This window comes from Grampus griseus (assembly GCF_964374135.1).
Source record: "Grampus griseus genome assembly, chromosome: 2".
Lineage (NCBI taxonomy): Eukaryota > Metazoa > Chordata > Mammalia > Artiodactyla > Delphinidae > Grampus > Grampus griseus.
The window spans coordinates 126,526,593-126,547,160 of NC_139018.1; the positions used below are offsets into that span (position 1 = coordinate 126,526,593).

Here is a 20,568-nt window from a genome sequence, read left to right on the forward strand (position 1 = left end):
TGGTTTTCTGGCAGTCTCTGGCTTGTAAGATGCAACATCTCGATCTCTGCTTCATGTTTACATGGTGTTCTCCGTGTGTACATGTCTGTGTCCAGATTTCCTCTTTTTATAAGTACACCAGTCATATTGGATTAGGGGCCCACCCTACACCAGTATTACCTCATCTTAACTAATTACATCTGTAGCAGCCCAATTTCCAAGTAAGGTCACATTCTGAGGTCCTGGGGGTTAGGACTTCATCATATGGATTTGGGGGTGGGAGGACACAGTTCAACTCATAATACATGCAAGTGGTACTCTCTGGAATTTGGGCAGCCAGGAGATTCTGGCCCTAGCACACTTCTTGACTGTCTTGATTTCTCAGAGCTCTGCAAGCCTGCGGGCTCTGAAATTACCATGGGGGTGCAGCAGTGTGGGTTTTGGTGAGGGGGTGCTGCGGGGCCTCTGATGGAGGGTAGAGGTCTGGTCGGCTCACCTGTGTGTTATCTGTCACTACAGGTTATATTGAAGCTGCTATCATTCCAGCTGGAGCTCGAAGGATTCGCGTGGTGGAAGATAAACCTGCCCACAGTTTTCTGGGTAAAACAAAAAATTGTTTGACTCATAGTTTATGTTCTGAGCATTGATTTGGACAATCAGGCTGCTAATTTGGTTCAGCAAAATGCTGAAGGGGTGCTCTCAAGCCATTGGTTTTATACCCATATTTTAGGTGTAATGCTATGACTAATCAGCATGGGCCAAACAGTGCTGTCGTATTTGGCTCAAGTGCAGCCATCCCCAAGGTAGATGAGGGGCGAGGGGAAGGGGTGAGTAGGAACCACCAGCTTCGGACAGGAAAGCGGGTGACAGAAGAGTGAGTGAAAGAAGTTGTGAGGAATTGGGATAGCCTAAGTCCCCCAAAGTAACCCCAGGAGAGCTCAGGTAGCCCTGCCCCCTCCTCCCAACGCTCTTACCTGCCTCCCATCCACCTGTGTCCCGGAGGCCATAATGGCTGCTGCTGTTCCTGCTGCCAGCCTAGGACCTTGCTGTCCTTTGGGTTGACATCCATGTCAGTTTTCATCAGCCCCGTCCGTGGTTTTTCCACCTCCCCGGCATGGACGCTGGCCCAGTCCTGCCTGGCACTGTTCTCTGAAACTGTCCCAGCTGTTGTTCTACAACTAGAACAATGCTCGTAAATGCTTTCTGAAATTGGGCCTTGTGCTGCTCTCGGCACCTTCTTCAAAGTGATGGCCTTTTTACTAAAGTCTCAAAGAGTCCCCCTCCTTTCTTCCCACCTCAGGAAATTTGGTCAAGTTTACCAGCATTTGCTTCAGAGCCCCATCACCCAGTGTCACCCCCAAAGTTAGCCTTTCCAACTGGTACACTGGCCCTCCCAGACCTGGAGTTGACATTCCTGCTCCCCAGAAGCACTGGGCCTCTGTGGGAGTCTGCCATCACCTTTGACCCTTATCATATTCAAAAATCATGATCCCAGTATCTCAGGTGCTGGGGCAATTCCGAGGTCGGCTTACTGGCCCTTCCATAAAGCACCAGTAGGTGCCCTGCAAATAAGTTCCTCAGCTTCCAGTCCTGCCCTCCGAGACTTCCCAGCACTGTTCCTCCAGCCAAAGGTATCTGGTGAAAATGGGAACATTATCTTTACTTCTGTGTTTCTGCGTGATATAAGAATGACAGAGGGATGTCAGAATCTCTTAGATCACTCAACACCTAATTCCTGTAGTAAAAATGACTTTTCACTGGAACCCATCTTAGGGCCAACAAATAACAACTAGTGGATGGTGCCCGGGGAGCCAGCTCTCACGGTGGTCCCTCTCCGCTCCTGAAGCCTGAGGGCCACACATTCCAATAATAACAGTGACATCGACGTTGTAACTCCCAGTCATTGAGCCCTGCTCTGCTTTGCAGACCTGACCCCTAACTCCACAATGTACTGCAGAGAATTGACGTGCCTATTTCACAGAGGAGGAAAATGAGGCTCTAGGAGTTCAGCAGCTTGTCCAAGCTCCTCACTGCAGCTGGGTCTGCTGCAACTCATGGAGCCTCCCAGAATTACTCTGAGGTGTCAGTCACAGCCAGAGATGGAGTGGGGACGATTTTTCACTGGAGAACATATGTTAAACCTGCCCATTGCTACTGCTTTGGTGTGTGGATTTCAGAGAAGCAGATGTCCATCCCGAAGAGATTGGTTGAATGTCTCAGGATGAATTCTCAGCTCCCCAGAAGCACTGGACCTCCCTGGGAGGTTGGAGCCAGCCTCTGTCCTCTTATCTGGAAATCGCAGGGTCTGGTGTGTGCACAAGGGAAATCCGAAGGTGGTCCATGCTTGTTACGTTTCTAAAGTTAGCTCAACAAGCCTTGTTTCCACTTGGGGCTGGGTGCTTTGGAAGTCAACCCTGTGTAACTTTGAATTACTCTCACATTGCGGGAGCAGTTCCTAAAGAATTCACCCCACCTACCTTCAACCCATGCTGCCTGGCTTTCTGCTCAAAACCACCTGGAACAGGAAATGCCTCTGCAGTTTGCATCCATAGCTGAGAGCAGAGCTGGCAGAACTCCGAGTGGAAATAAAAGGAGCTGACTCAACGCCAGGATTAGAAGCAGGTTGAACGTGGGTCAAGTCTTCCAGTGGAATCCAGGAGGGAGAGAGACAGAAAGGAGCCTGGCTTCTTCACAGCGCCATGCAGGGAGTGGGCATGCAGACAGGATCCGAGCTCTTGTGCCTGCCCCCAAGCAGCTCCAGAGAGGAGCCGAGCCATCCCAGCAGGAATGCCCCCTCCCTGCTCCCTGGAAAGGCTCAGGATCTCTCACAGTGCCGGGAACTACAGGGACATTGTATAAATGTCCACAGAGAGATAGAAGGGCCCTGAGGGAAACAGACGGTCACCATATGACCTCACATTCCAGGCCATTGAGGAGGTTTGGTTCTGCTGTGGTAGCAAGGGAGAGCGTGTGCCATCTTCATCCCTGCAGAAGTCTCTCCAGCTGTTGAGAGGCGTCTGAGGGCTCCTAAGCAACACACACAAAAGCAAGTGCTGCTATATTTGTGACAGAGTTTAAAACATCCACCCTCTGACTGAGGCAGGATCAGCAAGTGAAAATATCCTCCCCAGCAAATCAGAACTACAGACATTACAGATGGGATCAAGTCGCTCAGGAATTCCCTTTGTTCTTAACTTTATATTTCCCTATCAAAGCAGAGCATTTGTCATCATCTTAATGGCCCCTGTTGAGTTTCTAGGCCTAAAAATTCTAATTTCAAATATAAACTAATCTCAAAATACTTACAGATGAAGGGGGCTTGCATATACCATTGATGGCAAAGGATGGAGAGGAACGGGAATTTCTGGGGCCCAAAACTTATTTAATTTGGGAGGCCTTCTTTTTTTTTTTTTTTTTTTTTTGTGGTACGCGGGCCTCTCACTGCTGTGGCCTCTCCCCTTGCGGAGCACAGGCTCCGGACACGCAGGCCCAGCGGCCATGGCTTACGGGCCCAGCTGCTCCGCGGCATGTGGGATCTTCCTGGACTGGGGCACGAACCCGTGTCCCCTGCATCGGCAGGCGGACTCCCAACCACTGCGCCACCGGGGAAGCCCGGGAGGCCTTCTTTACGGGAAAGAATACACTACGTATAGGGCCTTGGAAAGGACTGGTGCACAAGAGGGGCCCCGGAGCTTCGGCCTCCCCGGCTCTCACAGACCCTGCTCTGTGAAGCTTGCTCCGGGGTGGAGGCCGCTACAGATGGGCCAGGAGTGACCTGCACACTCTCTCTTTGGGGCTGACATGGCCCCACAAGGTGGTTTTCTCATCAGACTCCGCATTGAACCTATCAATTCACTGTCAGTGATGTTCAGATCTTGATGTTCCAACAGACCTTCTGAGGCTGCAGTCTTACCCTTTTGAAGGGATGTCAGGTGCTAAACTCCAATTTTAGCAGGAAGTTCTGATTTCTCAGCATGGACCACGGCAACCTGCAAATTTTGAATCCTGCTGACTAAATGACTCACCCCAGAGTCAACAGGCTTGCAGAGATCCCCATGATTCTTGGAACTGCTGGCCTGCTACTTATAATTCTGCCTCTGAGTTTTCATCCCACTGCAAAATGCATGAAGGGGTGTCATCACGATCACACTGTCCTGAGGAAGGGGCTCCGGCTTTCAGACGAGGGGTCAAGTGGCAGTTGTAAAGCTGAGACTGGGGTGCCTGGAAGTTTGCAGCCGTCGTGCAGATGGCAGCCACAGAGCTTGGACAAGCAAAGTAGATGCTTTCTGGAACCGTGAAGGCCCCGACCCCGACCACACACATACCCTGAGGCTGTGATAGTATGAGGTTTTGCCAATTCAGCAGCCCCAGGCCAAGACCTGGGGGTCAGGTGACTGCAAAGACAAGTGACTTCAGAAGTCCTGGGAGTGCCCAGCAGCGGTATGTGGATGGGGGAGGTCACGGTTCGCATCTCTTCCCATCTTTGCCTTCACAGAGCTCACGTGGATAACTTGAAACCTGTCATGTGGGCACATTTACACCTTGCATAGTGACAAGCACTATAAATCTAGGCTGCTTTCCCCAGAGAGCCTGCCACCAGCACTGCACTGTCTGACGTGTTCCTCCCCATCCTGCTGCTGGCCTTTTCTGGAAGAGCCGGTGAGCCACTGCCTGCCTCTCTCATTTGCCCTCCCCCCTTCTCTGACCATACTCACTCCTCCACGGCCTCCCCCACCCACCCTGCGGGCCGCCTCCTGAAATGTCGCCTCCCCCAACCCCTACTGCCAAGCAGGACACTCCCCTGGTGGTGAGAGGGTGGCATGCCACCAGGCCCAGCAGGGTCTTCGTCTGTCCCCTGTGTCACTCACAGCGAGTGCCTCTGCCGGCAGAAGTGGGGCTTCCCCAGGCGGCCCCCACACCTCTGCGCGGCATTTCTGTGGATGGGTTTATGATCGGCCCCAGGTGTGCCGTCCTGCACTTTTCCCAGTCCTTCCCACTCTTGACGTCACAGGTGTTTGACTTTTGGCACGGAGGCGGGGTGGTTTTCTGTTTATAATCCAATAAAGTCCTTTTAGAGCACCTTAGAAACAAGGCCAAGTGAGAAAGAGCCGCGCATCCTGAACAAAGCGCCGGACAGGAGCAGGGCCCAGGCGAGCCTGGATAGAGTATACCGGGCCTTCTGAATCTCAGGGGGTACTAAGCTGACATTAGTGAGGATCCTAGCGTGATTTCTAGGAGTCCATACTAGTAATTTTCTTTCTCAGCCTGCCCTGGCCCCATCATGGTTAGTATTTTTTAAAAACCAACCTCCAAATGTGACATGTGAAAGCTAAACCCAGTTCTCAGTTTCTGTGTTATTGGCTTCAGACACTGCTGGATCCAGGGGCTTAAAATGATATCATGGGAAATAGTCTCTGTCCTGGCACTGCTGTCCTTTCTCAGTTGACTTTAATCTAGGGACCTCTTGCCACGTACTGGCAAGACTTATATCAAGTCTCTGGGCAACCTGTGGAAAGAAAGCTCCTTCTTCCCAAGGTGAATGAAAGTCTTAGAATTGACTCTTACCTTCCAGGGTTGGGTGATGGACGCACTCCTGGAGCTGGGGTGGAGTTTGGGGTCAGCCCCACGTGACTGGGGGAAGAACACATCCCCAAAAGCTCTCTGGGCGTTGTTACTTGCAGAAGGAGAGAGAGATGGCAGGCAGCAACACACTAGATGCTCACAGAAGCCCTAAGACAGAACAAGTCCAGGGCCCAGCCTAGGGCACTGAACGCAGGAGTCGACTGGGGCACACGCGTGGGCTGAGACAGGAGGAGAGGGCCACCCCAATGTGCCCCTGGTCTCTGTGTGGGAAATGGGTTCTGTGGGGTGACCCCAGTATGATGGGGGTCAGCAGATAGCTTTACAGAAACTCATTCTGCTCATCTCTCTGATTCTCAGTTTCAAGGGTTCTCAACATGCTTGTGTCCCCACCCCAATGACAATGACAGTGAGCCTTCTCTTTCCTTCTCCACCTCCATAGCCCCTCTCTGTCACCTCCTCTTCCCAGTCAGACTTCCAGTATTCCTTCACCTTCCACTTGCTTCTCCACATGGGGCAGGGCACCTTTCTCCCTCCACCACCCTGCACAGAAACTGAGCTTAACAAGGAGGCAAGGAGCAACAGCCCAAGCTGCCCACACGCTCCAGGCCACCTCTTCTCCCTGCTTTTCTTTCAGTCTCAGCTCAGGGCTCCTCCTTCAGAAGGCCTTCCCCAGCTGCCCCAGTCTCTGCCCACACGACTGTGCATGGGCCCCAGACTGGCCTCTGTCACTGAGCTTCTGGAAGTGTATCGTGTTTATCTGTCTTCTCACCAGTCTCCCTTTCAAACATTGAGCTCCCAAGGGCAGGAGCTGTGCCTCCATCACCAGCTACAAGGCCCTCAGATAAAGGTGAGGGATTGGTGTAGGGATGTGTCTGCTCCCTGTGCTTCCCTGACTTGTTTTTACTGAGGCTTTTCTTTTTTTGATTTAATTTATTTATTTTTGGCTGTGTTGGGTCTTCGTTGCTTCACGCAGGCTTTCTCTAGTTGCGGTGAGCAGGGGCTACTCTTCGTTGTGGTGTGCGGGCTTCTTGTTGTCGTGGCTTCTCTTGTTGCAGAGCACAGGCTCTAGGTGCACGGGCTTCAGTAGTTGTGGCTCGCAGGCTCTAAAGCGCAGGCTCAGTAGTTGTGGCACATGGGCTTAGTTGCTCCATGGCATGTGGGATCTTCCTGGACCAGGGCTTGAACCCGTATCCCCTGCATTGGCAGGCGGATTCTTAACCACTGTGCCACCAGGGAAACCCCTACTGAGGCTTTTCTTAAAGGTGTCTGTTCCCTCATTTGTCTGTCGGCCACTTCCCACCAGCCCATACTGATTCTGAAAACCAGATTTACATATGCATGTGCAAGAAACAATTTTCCAAACCTTCAGAGAAACTGAAAGAACAATGAACACCCATACAGCTTTAGCCTAGATACCTGAGTAGCTAACATGACCAAACGTATTTTTAGGTTATTAGTTCACTGGAAGCTGTGGAAAACCATAAGTTTAGTTATTTTTATGAAGGTATGTAGAACGTGAGACACCTCCCACAGCAATTTGAGCTTGGAATTTGTTCTCTTTGAGAATATGACATTTGCACATTTCAGTGTCTGTCATAAAACTCTAGACTGATGCTATAACCTAAAGAATGTGGGAGCTTGGTGTGTTTAGGTTCAGGTCTCCACATGACAATGTAATAGCGGTGTGACTTTAGGCAGGTTACTTAACCTCTCTGTGCCCCCATTTCCACATCTGTGAAAAAAGGAAAATAATCCTTTACCTTAGAGAGTTGTTGGGAAGGTTAAATGGGTAAAAGCATATGGAGGAGCTAAACCAGAGAATGTGCCCCTTAAATGGGGACTTGCAGGCAGTGGCTGAGGAAGAGAAAAAGGCTCAGAAATTGTGAGTATCCCAACAGTCTCACTTCCTTCCATTAGCCAGGAAATCTCGATAGTAGGTAGAATTTCTTGAAGGGAAGCATTCGATTCTAAGTGGTAGAGCTTTCTCTTTTCGAAGCCTTCCCTGGAGTCCTGTAATCCCCAGCCACTCACTGAGCAGCCACCCTGAGTATGAACCCCCTCTTGGAAGCCATCCTGCTGGAAAGCAGCCCTTCCCAGGTCCCTCGGTTTCTCTTGGTGGTTCCTGTAAGCACAGAGTCCTGAGCATGCACCTCCCCCTTACTGGCCAGGAGAGCCTGCTGGGACCATTGTGTCCTGCAGACGAGGAAGCGGAGGCCGGCATCCCCCAGCTGCTTGTGGCCTGACCAGGACTGGACCCACCAGGTCCTAACCCAGCCAGGGGTTCGTGGACTCAGGGTTAACCGAAACCACTTTTGGGTTTCAAGTCTCATTATCCAAAATCGGTATTAAATGTGGGCATTTCATTAATATTTCTGGCCTCATAAGCAGAGAGTAGGGAATGGGATAGAACCTGATTTCGCTGATTGTGGGTTGAGCAGGGTCCCAAGGTAATTGAGAGCATCTGGTTCTCAGGGGACTCTAGCTGCACTGGCAGAGAGCATGGCATTGGACTTGGGGTGCACGGAAAGTTTTATTTTTTGAGTGACATAAAGACTTACTGTCACCCATTTTCATTTGCCACCTCCTCCAAAATGCCAGAGTAGGTTCTAGTTATTTCTTTCTTTCCTAAATAACAAAACAGCACAAAAAAACAGAATTTCATTGCAGAATGCTCCCTCATGAGAACCACATGACTCTAAAACCTAAGTGAGGAAACAACAAAGAAAGTCACTGGTTAGCACTCAGATAATAATAGCTTGTGTGGAAAACCAAATCTTTGCTATGGCCAATCAGCAAGATGTCGATTCCTTGTCAGTTCCAACACACTTTGTACGGAGTGTGAGAGAGCAAAATGTGAACCCAGCAAAGGCCACAAAGCTGAGGGTGGGAGGGCCCCCACCACCCACAAGACATCAGCTCACTGTTACTACCACACCTGTAGGCGGCTCAGGCTTCCAGACGCTTGTGTTTGATAGAATGACACCTGTTTCTTGAAGGAGCATCTGCTTTACTAATCCAGGGCTATCAAATCCTTGAGGGGCATTGGAGTTAGGCTGCCCTCTAAAAAGCCCCAGGTGGGTAAGAGTAAAATGAAGGATGAATTTTGCTAAAGCTACAAATCCTGTTTTGTAGCCTTGGACACGTTAAAATAGAATCTGTTCATCTGGTGGAAAACCCCCTACTCTGTAAATCTCGTGAAATGTGATTGAGCTGTGGCTGTCTCCATTCTCTGGCACTCCTCCCCGCACCCCCCACGGAGTGAGCTGATTCTGAGACAGTGGCCCATGCTCAAGAGGTGCAGGAGTCACGACAGCTCTCTCTCGGAGGGTCCTGGGGTCAGGAGCTGTTCTCTCCCTGTGAGCCAGGCTTCTGTTCTCAAAGAAAGCTCCCTTTCTCTCACTGCAGGCCTCCCTCTTCTCCTCTGTGGAGGTAGAGAGTGAGACCTCCAACCCACCTCTCAGGACACCCTGACTCCCTTCAAAGACAGACTGACTCCCCCGATTCCATGGTGTTCCATTTTCTTTCTAGCTCTCAAAGACTCCAGCAAGAGATCCATCAACAGTGACTGGAAGATAGAGCTCCCCGGAGAGTTCCAGATTGCAGGCACGACCGTCCGCTATGTTAGAAGGGGCCTGTGGGAGAAAATTTCCGCCAAGGGACCAACCAAAATGCCTCTGCATTTGATGGTAATTTGCCGTGCTTTTGCATTTGTCTTGAGACCACCGGCTCCAAGAGGTCTACCAGTTGACTTGTTCCCTGAGACCCTGTGGGCAGGAGGTACACTTGGTTCCTGGTGGTTTGCCTGGCCACCTGCTGCTCAAGTCTCTCTCTTGGTCTTTTCTTATCTAATCCCTTTGCCACATGCTTCAAAATTCTGCCCTCTCAAAATTTTGCCCTAGCTCTTTACTGGCAGAACTCCCATCTTTTCCAAAAGGAACCACCTCCAGGAAGGAAATGCTTAGCCATGTGGCCGCCAGGGAGACTTGACATTATTAAGCAGACAGCCCCACTCACAGTCTATGTTTTTTTTTTTTTTTTTTGCGGTACGCGGGCCTCTCACCACTGCGGCCTCTCCCGTTGCGTAGCACAGGCTCCAGACGCACAGGCCCAGCGGCCATGGCCCACGGGCCCAGCTACTCCGCGGCATGTGGGATCCTCCTGGACCGGGGCACGACCCATGCCCCCTGCATCGGCAGGCGGCCCCCAACCACTGCACCACCAGGGAAGCCCCACAGTCTATGTTTTAATATCAGATGGCTTAGATTTGCCCCACAGTTTGTATATCCACATCGGAAACTACCTTTTGGAAATGAACTGTTGACACTGTTTCCAAACCAATACCACTCAGGTTTTCCAGACTCTGCTTGCAACAAGGATTCAGGAATCAAGGGAGAACCAGATTCTACAGGCCTATTCAGTCCCCAGGTGGTCTCGAGAAATTGTACAATCAGGCCAGATCAGGGCACTCTGGTCTTGTGTGTTGTCTCAGGGAGGACCCCATGCAAACCACTGAAACATCCGGTTATGCTGCCTTTTAAGAATATGAAAGATCTCCAGGGACAGGAATGCCACCGTTGCCTTCTCAGGGTTTAGGACTTCTCGTGACTAACTTTTGATAGCTTGTAATTATTGAATCCATGTCTCCTTCCAAAGAATGGGAGTTGTGACAGCTTGTGTGTCTGCAATCAAAGCACATTTTGTCCTCCATGCCTGCCAAAGTCTCTACTTGGAAGTTCTTATCTCCCCATTAATTTGTGGTCACTGGCAACCTGCAGCTGTTCAAGATTAGGTGACACCCAAGAGATTCCCAGACTACTTCCCAGGGACTCTCCTGAGGAGACCAGCTCTACATGTGAGCAGAGATGTCACCCACAATGGCCCTAACCCTGTTACAATTTCTGATAAGAGTAAGGGGAGCCAGTTTCCACAGATGACATAAACTGTCCAGAAATCTATCAGTGCAACACTCCACACACTAAATCTACTGCAGGTATATACTTGCAAGTTGATTTCTGGGACCTCAGGACCGGTACCTAAATCATTTCTCTGTGATTAGATTGTTTCCTAATCTAAGTCATTGGAACAAATCCTCCTGTCCTGAGTTAAAAGCAGTCATTCAGAGGGACTAAAAGAGGAAGTAAAAGACAAGATAAAACCCAAGATAGCAGCATCACCTCTAGCATGTGAATTTGCTTTTCTAGCAAACACCAAGATGGGCCTATTTCCTTTCTTTCCCAAAAGCTTTCATAAACTGTGAGTGAATCGTCAGCCCATTAAAGCAAATGCACAGCCTGGATTCATTCAGACCATAATAAACAAAACTCTGGGAAAGCAATAACTACCACAGCTGAAGTTCCTGCCCTCTTGAACATTAATCACTTTTCTCTCTTGAAATACAATTGTTACTACCAGTTTTTAAACCTAGAAACGAGAGGAGCCCATCTGCCTCTGAAGGAAAATCCATTGTCCCCTAACTGAGGTGTGCACATTGCTTGCAGGGTCAGGAGCGCCCGTAGAGCCACGGGGACGTGCATTTGAAAGCAATTATGCACACGCATACAAATTATACGTGGCTACAAAATTGCATGAAATTGGTTTCATATGGATTCTCAATTCACCAGTCTTATTCCCATACTGAGATAATAAAGATCTCTTTTAAAGCCTTTTTTTTTTTTTAAACTGGAGGCATTTTTCCAAATGCATTACTGCAAGTCTCTTTCTTGGAGAAGTGGATGTTTATTCAGTTTGGGCTGCTCTTAGCACCCCACCCCACCCCGCCTGCAACTGCAGCCCTTGGAGGGCTAGGAGATGCTTGGGAGGGAGGACGGCTCCTGTTGTCCAGCACACCGTCCACCTGGCCTCCCCAGGTCAGGTGGAGCACCCTCTGCCTCCAGCTCCTGCGGGCCGGCTCTCCCAGACCCCGGGCTGGAAGTGAAGTTGCTAGCTGCTTAGACCCAGGACTGCCCCCTGGTTCCAAGCGTAGCCTAAGGACATACCACCCACAGCCAGGCCACTTGAAGCTCCCACAAGAGTGCTTCTTTTGCACCATTACATACACATAGTGAAATAAAGCCAGTAGAGCACATCTCTCTCTACAGGGCTAGAAACATGCATTACCAAACAAAGAGCAGGCCCTTCCAGTTCCCACTTACCAGGATTGCAGAACCAGGGGTCCCCAAGCTGCACGATGATGGCTCCCCTCCTCTCACTCCCAGCTTTAAGCCCTGCGCTAGGCTGTGCCACCCCGTGGGCATCGTCATCATCCTAGCTCCCATGGCAGCAGGAAGGCTCCTACATCCTTGACGGGCATCCCCAAGATTCCCCTGCAGGGGGCTGTGTCTACTCTTGAGCCTGCCTTACACATAGCAGTGACTGGTGCTCGGGGTGTGAAGAGTGGTGTTCATTTTCAAAGTAGAGTAACCCTACTGGTTCAGATGCCTGTTTAAGAAAAGCAGTATATTTGTGTCTTTCTCCCTGTAAGGGCAGCTTCGTGGGTGACTGTGGGAACGGGTACTTTGCTCTGCCTGGAGCAGCTCTCCATGTAAAGTGCAGTTAGAGCCCACAGATTTGCTAATCCCCAATCCTCTTCTAAACCAGTCCTCTCTCCAGTGGAAAAGAGTAGAACTCCCTGCTGATGGTTTACATAGGCTCCTGCCCTGAATTTGAGTATCTAGGGAACCCAAGACTGAAATAAAGGTGTGCCCCTGGAATGAACCTGTTTTGAAACCCTGAAAAGAACAGGTTACCCCTGGTAGGGAGACAGCCACAGCACAGCTTGGCTTGCAAGTTCAGCAACCCTGGGAGCTTTCGCTTTATTTCAAAATGGTCTTTTATTTTGCTGCTGATCCAGGTGTTGTTATTTCATGACCAAAACTATGGAATTCATTACGAATACACCATTCCTGTAAACTACACTGCTGAAAATCAAAGTGAACCAGAAAAACCGCAGGACTCCTTGTTCATCTGGACCCACAGCAGCTGGGAAGGTTGCAGTGTGCAGTGCGGAGGAGGTGAGCAGTAGGGTCATGGGCTCATGGAGTGTGGGTTTTTGTCAAACAGAGAAGTGAATTCAGGGCACTCCGTGGCGGGTACACAGAGCCTTGGAAAGGCTGGCCACATAACCTGTATTTCCATGGAATGTAACCACATCCCACTGCAAATCTCTCTGCAAAACACTTGGGCAGAGTCTTCCAAACTCCTCCATGCTGGAGTTGTGCCCAGCTTTGCCTATGGCATGGGGCCCTTGGATGCTGATCCGAGTGGAGGTTTGGCCGATGAATGGTTGTGTCACAAGTGTGACAGGTGACCCTGGGAATGAACAGAACAGACTTCCATCTGTTGCTGTTTGGTAGAGGGGCACTGGAAGATGTTTCTGACCCTCAAATACCCTTTCCTTTTTGCCCCAGTGGCCAATGGAAATACAGGGAAACCAATGGGACCAACAGTAATACAATGGAAAGAAAAAGTCCTCCAACTCCAGTGAAACGTTCAGAGCCTGAGTCCTGGCTTCATGATTTGCTTCCATATATTAGCAGATGATTTATTCTCTCTATACTGATCAGCCCTCATGCTCACTGCAGGGAGGAGACTCAAATACTGCAAAAATCAATATGAACAAAAGGCATCGTAGTCATTACTGTGTTGTTTAGGAGGAGCGGTTGGAAGCATTCTGAACTCTTAGCCAGCAGCCCCCTTAGTACAGCGTACTCTATCACCCTGACGGGACACACAGGGGGGTGATGGGGGATGGATGCAGGATGGGTGAATTTTGATGGACAAAGAGTTAGAACAGAAGGTTGACCTGGATTCTGGAATGCCAACCCAGAGGGTGGGCTGGCAGGTGGGACCTGGGCATGGCCTCACCGACACTCAGTCCTGCGGAGCGGATGGCACCGACCTTTTCCACTGGGGCAGCTTGCTACAAAGTAAGCGTGGCCCAAATGGAAGAGTTAGCAGGCTCCGTTGGCTGGGGGGCAAGGGGGTACTGTTCTGCTGCTGTCGCTACTGGCATCCTTTTATGGCTCCCTGACTGCCAGCTCCCTGACCTGCAGTCCAAACAGAAATCTGGCTTGAGGCATCTCCGTGCTTTCTATGCTTACACAAGTTGAGGGCTCCATAATTTTGAGTCATTTCTTCATGACAAATTCCCCAGGAGACAGATTGATTTAGGAGTGTGGGATCCATATAGTCGTGCTTGACTTCCTGTTAATCTTTTATTATGACACTTCCCAAATAATAACAATAGGAATATAGCTAACATGAAGTGTTAACCCCTGCCAGGTTCTGTTCTAAGCATTTTATATGTATCAATTCATTTTAACCATCCCTAAAGCACCCTAAGGCATAGGGAAGTTAAGCGAGTCAGTCCAGTGGAGGAAACAAAGGCACAGAAACGTGAGGGCTAAGTAGCAATCCTGTGCTCACTGTGCTAGTGAGTAAGCCAAGTCTGAACCCAGACAGCCTGGCTCCAAAGGCCGCCCTTCTAGCTCCCAATCATTCGCCCCCACTCCTAATAAAGTCATGGTCAACTAGTGTGCAGGGTGCTTTGGGAACACCCAAAAGAATGACTACATCCAGCTCGGGTGACCGGTTAGTGAAGCTTCCCAAGAGCACGTGAGGCTTAGGCACGAGCGGCAGTTGATGGAGAGACAAATTCTGAGGTTGGGTCTGTGTCCTTCAGACTAGCCTTCCTGTTTCTCACTTCTCTCCAGCAAGTAGGAGTTCTGTAATAAGTAGCCATCATCTCTGGTGAGGGCTGATATACAGTTGTTTAATGAAGACCAGCTCTCCATAGACTTTAAACATCAAATGAACAGACACAGAGATTGGCAATCTTTGTTGGAAATTAAAGACCCAAATCACAACTTTGACCTCAGTGAACCCCAAGCTTTCCAAGGACATGGCTGATCTAAAGTGTTGCTTCTTTCTGATCCTGTTCTAGAATCTTTCTCCTGCCCCATGCTGCCCCTGCCATGTCTTACACACCCTCATCCCAAAGATTATGGTTCTCCCTCTCTGACAAACAACAAGGCATTACAATAGTCACTTTAAATGACAAACTGATCAAAAGATGCACCTGAACACTCCTCCATAAGGTGAATGAATGGCCTTACCAGGTGTGTGTACCACGACCTCTCAGTTCTGTGTGGTTTGGTTTCCAGGGGAACGCAGAACCATCGTGTCCTGCACACGGATTGTTAACAAGACCACGACTCTGGTGAACGACAGCGACTGCCCTCAAGCCAGCCGTCCGGAGCCCCAGATCCGAAGGTGCAACTTGCACCCATGCCAGTCACGGTAAGGAGCTGTGTTCTCAAACTTGGACCCTCCAGGGTAAAACAGCAACGCCCATGAATGGGGGATGGTGATGCACAGTTAATACCACAGTCTTGGTCTGTGTTCCATTGTTGTTGCTGAGTGATTTCTGCTTGCTCAAAATACTGAATTTCTGGCTAAACCAGAACTTTGATAGAAATGTACAGTGCTCACTGGAAGGCGTCTCATAGCGGGCCATTAAGACCATCTCGTGAAAAAAGAAATAGCCATCCCGCACACTTTGAACTGGTACGTGTCAACTCCTCCTGCAAATTACCGTGTCTTGGAGAAAAAGGAAATCAGTGTCATAGTATGAGCACCCGTGAGTAGGTGTACATAAGTTAGTGTTTGTGATTGGTCTATTTCAGTGGCTGAAATTAATGTCAGTAAGTTATTTGTTGTTTGGGATCCATCAGAACTTCTGTTTCCAACCCTAGCTTTCATGGCCGTGTACTTGTGTGCTCTGAAGTGAATTCTCTTGAGTTGTCAGCTGAGAAGAATTGTGTGAAATGTGTTCATCAGTTAAGCCTCCTTATTTCCACTTTAGTGGGTCTTTGCATCTGACTCTGTTATATTATGTAATATCACTGGCCTCCCGTTCTGCCCTGGGTTGAGGTGCATGGATTTTGTTTTGTGGTTCTGTGCATCAGGTTAGGCATGTTTAGCTTTTGTAAGGAGGCTGGACTTTTAACCTGGCAGTTTTTTGGGTTTCTTAAGCTTGATCCGTACCACTTGCCTGGTGAAAAGATTTCACAAAGCATTTAGTTTTCGTGCTGACCCTCTTTTCTTTGTCAAACTGGTAAAATGTGTATGAATGAAAGCGGGAAGACAGGAAGGAAAGTGAGGTGAGACTTGTTTCATTGATTTTATGTGGTCCTTTTAAATTAAATTGAAATCCTACCCTAATGCTGATGGCCATGAGGAACAGCTCACTTCTGCAAGTCCTGAGCATGCTGGGTGTGAACAGCCATCCAGCAAACCTATCAGTTGATTGATCAATCTATCCATCAGTCAATCAATCACACACATGTGGGGCCAAAGAAGGAAGGACTTGCAAGCATGAAGACTTAAATAGCAGACAAACTACAGTCCCTTTTCCTGAAAGCAGAGACAGCTGGTTCTTGTGATATGATTAGAAAGGAGAATAAGTGACTCTAGAAGAGGAGAGGTCAGCATGGGTTCAAGGGCATGATTGAGCAAGAAAAATCCTAGGGACCCATTCAAGAATCATATTTTACAGTCATTTATGTTTTTATATTGTTTTAGTATCAAAATATTTTTAAGTTATGCACAGAAATGAAATATATGAAACATGAAATCAGAGTTGCTCTGATTGAATTGAGATGTATATATAATGGGGAAGAGTAGCCCAGTGTACTCGGCCTTCCCCTCATCTCACAGTAGGCCCACAGGACCTCTGTGAAACACCAAGGAATAAAGTTTAAAAACTGGCAGTCAATGATTCTGCTTCCCATAATGACGGAGTAGCTCGTATTGGACCAAACCTCAGTATTCTCCTAGAATGATACTCTAGAGCTGTGCTGATCAATATGGTAGCCACTAGCTAGTCCAAATCAAGATGTGTTTTAAATGTAAAATACATACCAGACTTCAAAGATTTAATATAGAAAGATATTGTAAAATATCTTAATAATTTTTAATATTGATTACATGTTGAAATAATTACATTTTGAATACATTGGGTCAAATACAATATATTATTAAAATTTATTAATATGTTAAAGTCACCTGTTTCTTTTACTTTTTAAATATGGATAGTAGAAAATTAAAATTACATATGTGGCTCATGTTTTATTTCTATTGAACAGCACTGCTATAGATTAACATAACATGTGCAATGTTCAGGATACAATTCAAAATTACTAGACATACAAGGAAACAGAAAAATGTGACCCATAGTCATGAGAGAAGGCAGTTAATGGAAACTGACTCCAAAATGACATGTATGTTGGTATTAGCAGACAAGAATTTCAAAGCAGCTATTGTAATTATGCTCAAAGACATAAGGAAAAATATGATCATAATCAATGAACACATATGAAATCTTAGCAGCAAAAAGGAGACACTAAACAGGAACCAAATTTTAGGACTAGAAAATACAGTATCTGAAATTTTTAAAAAATCACTTGATGGGTCTAACAATAGAAATTATCCAATCTGGAAAATGGAAAGAAAAGATTGTTGATAATTTACCTGTGGGAAAATATCAACCATTTTAAATAAGTATAATTGGAATCACAGAAGGAGAGGAGAGGAAGAATGGACCAGAAAATCATCAATGAATTAAAAACAACCAAAAATTGCCTAGAGTTAATAAAAGACGGAAGAGAGGTCACATCCTGAGTACTTCAGCTAGAGCCAGATGAATTCAAGAAAGCTCCATAACAAAGCTCTCTAATCATTACACTAAGTGGGTTGATGAAACACCTTTATGATTTTGCCACCCATAGATTTTCTAGGAGAAGACTTTGTTGCACTGCAAAACTAACCAGAAAATCATGTAGAAAAACACCTACGGAAGAGTCACATGAACAAGCAAGAGTTAACAAAGGTGAAGACTACATATTGGTGCCATGGAGCTGCTCTAAGCTTGGACAAAGAACGTCGAGCTTGTGTGTGTGACTCCAGAGTGCTCACAGAGCCCAGGCCTGCAGTCTCACCATGTTTGAACACAAGTTCAAGCCAAACACACTTTAGATTAAAACTTAACTTCAGAAGCACATTCTTAGTGTCTCCTTAGAACAAGGGTCAGCAAACTTTTATTGTAAAGGGCTAGATAGTAAATATTTTTGCTTTGTAGGCCATATTCGATCTCTGCTGTCTATTTTTCTTTTTGTTTTATAATCCTTTGAAACATATAAAAACCATTCTTAGCTCCTGGGCTGTACAATCTGCAGGCCAGACTTGGCGCATGAGTGATAGTTTGCTGGCACTGCCTTAAGTTATTATCTACCATGGTTTTGCCCACTGAGATGTTGGGATCACAGCCTCAGCATGAGCCCAAGCTCTGAAGGTACCACCTCAGGGAATGCATTCTCTTATTACACAAAGGAGGGCACATTGTTATACTGAGTTACTTTTTATTGACCAATCATTCAGTATTGTTTTTAAAACCATCCAGCATGGCCCTCAGCACACAGTACAGAGTCAGTAATTTCATTTATTCAAAACGTGTTTATTGAGCATCTTCTCATTCACTAGGTCTTGTTCTCGGTACCAAGGTATTTAGAGGTGAGAAAGACAGGCAAGGTCTTTACTCTCAGGTAACTTGATAAATACTAGGTTTCTCCCTCCCACCACTCTCCTTTCTGTTCCACCCCCTTTCATCCCCTTCCCAACTCTGTAAAGTCATGTGGATCAGACTTAAAGAATGAATGGAATTTCCAAAAGCAGAGGAGAAAATAAAATTGATAAAAGAGAAGACAGCACCTGGAATTTGCCTCAGAGCCTAGAAAAGAAATGCCTGGATGCCTACTCTAGTCTGGTTTTATTTGCTGGTTTGTTTATTTGTTTATTTTGAACCATCTGATTTTGTAACTGTTTCTTAAAGTGGACACATGGAAGTGAAGTGTCATGACTCATCAAAGAGTATTTATTGTTTGGCTAAAGAAACGTGCAATCTGATAGATTTTAAAGCTCTTGCAAATGCCAGTTTTATTTATTTATATACACACACATACATACACAATATACATATATGTGTGTATATATATATTATGTACAGATATTATATATATATATATATATATATACACACACACAAACATATTTGGACAGTAAAACTTGAGTTACTGAATAGCATGATCTAGTTGTCATGAATCTTTCTTAAAACTATAGAGTAATATGGATTTAGGCTAGTAAGTGAAAAAGAGTAAAGAGATTGATCTTAGAAAATGAGTGCTAGACAATCAGAGAGAGACGTAATCCATAAGTGGAAACTGAACTTGGTTCAGGGGGTGGGGTTTGGAGAAGTATGGGGTCTGGAGAAAAAATGGGTGCTTCAGGGGGTTGGGGGTGGACATGATTGGAAGACAGAGCCTGTCAGCTGGAAGAAGAGCCCAGAACCCAATGGTGTAAACTTTATTTAAAAAGCCAAAATGCAGCACTCTGTTGAACCTGACAAGGTGAAGGAGACTTTCTATATTATTTTTACTCTTTGACCTTTAAGCAAACAGAGATGGTTGTCTTTTTCCCTTGTTTTCTTTATTTCCCCTGATTCCCCCTTTAATTTTCTTCAACCCTCTTTTTCCACTGAGTTCCCGACAGTTTCCTTTACCTTCCCAATTCACACCATTAACACCTCTTTATTCTAATCCTGCCCCTCACTCTGTGGATACTTCTCTCAAACCCTGCCATAACCATGTGGAGTCTGGAATCTGACACACAGGGCAGATGGCCTCTCTCCAGTATCTTGTACAGCAGCACAAACATATCGACAAACCTGGACCTGACATTGGCAGGAGAGGATGAAATCACAGATCAGCTCAGCTGTCATGACTATGGCCAGCAGCCTTCACCTTGCTGACTACTGTCTGCAGGGAAGTGGGCCTGCCATCATCTGGCATCCAGAGAGTAGCCCTGTGTGCTAGCTCCTTAAGACCCAGTTCCAGGTTGTCCTGGAGCAAGGAGGGGGACTATGACAGGGAGATGGGCTCATTCTGGAACATATAGCTCATGCTTCACCAGATTTAATATTTTGCAGTCTTTTAGAGCTTATTGGCTACTTGAAAAGGCCATTCTGAGCCATTAGATATTTCCCTATCATATTTATGATTTGAACTTCTTCCTAGGCAGTATATACAGTACTGTACATTGAATTAGGGTGATTCAAAAAAGAATATTCAATATCTTACTGGCAATTGAATTGAATAGTTGTCTGCAAGGAAGTGTATTTGGATTTTAAATTTGTCCTCTTTGCTCAATTTTGCTCAGTTTGCCTTATTTTAGGTTAAAACCAAATGGAATCCCTCATGTTTTTATGAAAGCATGGTCTGTGTGTGTATGTGCTCCTGACTTAAGAATGAAGCCTGTAACACGTGGCTCTTAAGGGACTGCCAAAATCTGAAAAGATACCATTGTTTAATCCATTTCTAGCTGGTATGAAACTTAAAGCTTTTCTTTCCTGCTTTCCTCTAAAATAAAATAGGTAAATCTAATTGTCACTCCTCTGTTCACCATGCCTTGAATGTGGGAGTCTGGAGGAGGCCGCCGGTGGCACTGCCTGCCCCATGTTTCAGAACAGAACCTGCAACTCAGGACTGCTCACCAGTAGGGAGGGCAAGGCCTAGGGTTGTATATCCCCACAGGTCAGCAGTAAGAGCCTAGGAATCTCTAGAGTGGGGCTCCCATCTCTCAGGCTCGGCCCACTCTCCAGATACTTGGACATGTGGCCAGAGGTTTGGGATAAGGGGTGCCCCACATCCATGTGAAATAAAGAAAAAGTGCCTGAGGGGAAAAATGAATAGCATTAGTGATCTATTATATGGCTCATAGGTAGTATGTGAATGGTGAGGAAAAATTTAGTTGAAAGAATTCCAGAACTTCTTTCTGATACTACCCAAATTCTAGAACCTCACTTGTATTTAAATTAAATAGTAAAGTTTTGAAGCCTTTACTTATTTGTCTAAAGTAGGAAACATTCCAAATGGAGAAAGAAAGCATTTCAGAGTC

General features: G+C 46.9%; 1 protein-coding gene across 1 annotated transcript in view; it reads left to right on the forward strand.

The window, feature by feature from the left end:
- Window positions 1–20,568, forward strand: part of ADAMTS17 (ADAM metallopeptidase with thrombospondin type 1 motif 17) — a gene marked incomplete at both ends in the record, with an annotated part of 351,029 nt that overhangs the window by 271,577 nt on the left and 58,884 nt on the right. The window contains 4 exons of the mRNA XM_082649123.1: window positions 499–579; window positions 9,091–9,248; window positions 12,413–12,572; window positions 14,724–14,859. Of these exons, the coding sequence (XP_082505249.1) occupies window positions 499–579; window positions 9,091–9,248; window positions 12,413–12,572; window positions 14,724–14,859 (535 nt within the window). The remainder of the gene's footprint in view (window positions 1–498; window positions 580–9,090; window positions 9,249–12,412; window positions 12,573–14,723; window positions 14,860–20,568) is intronic.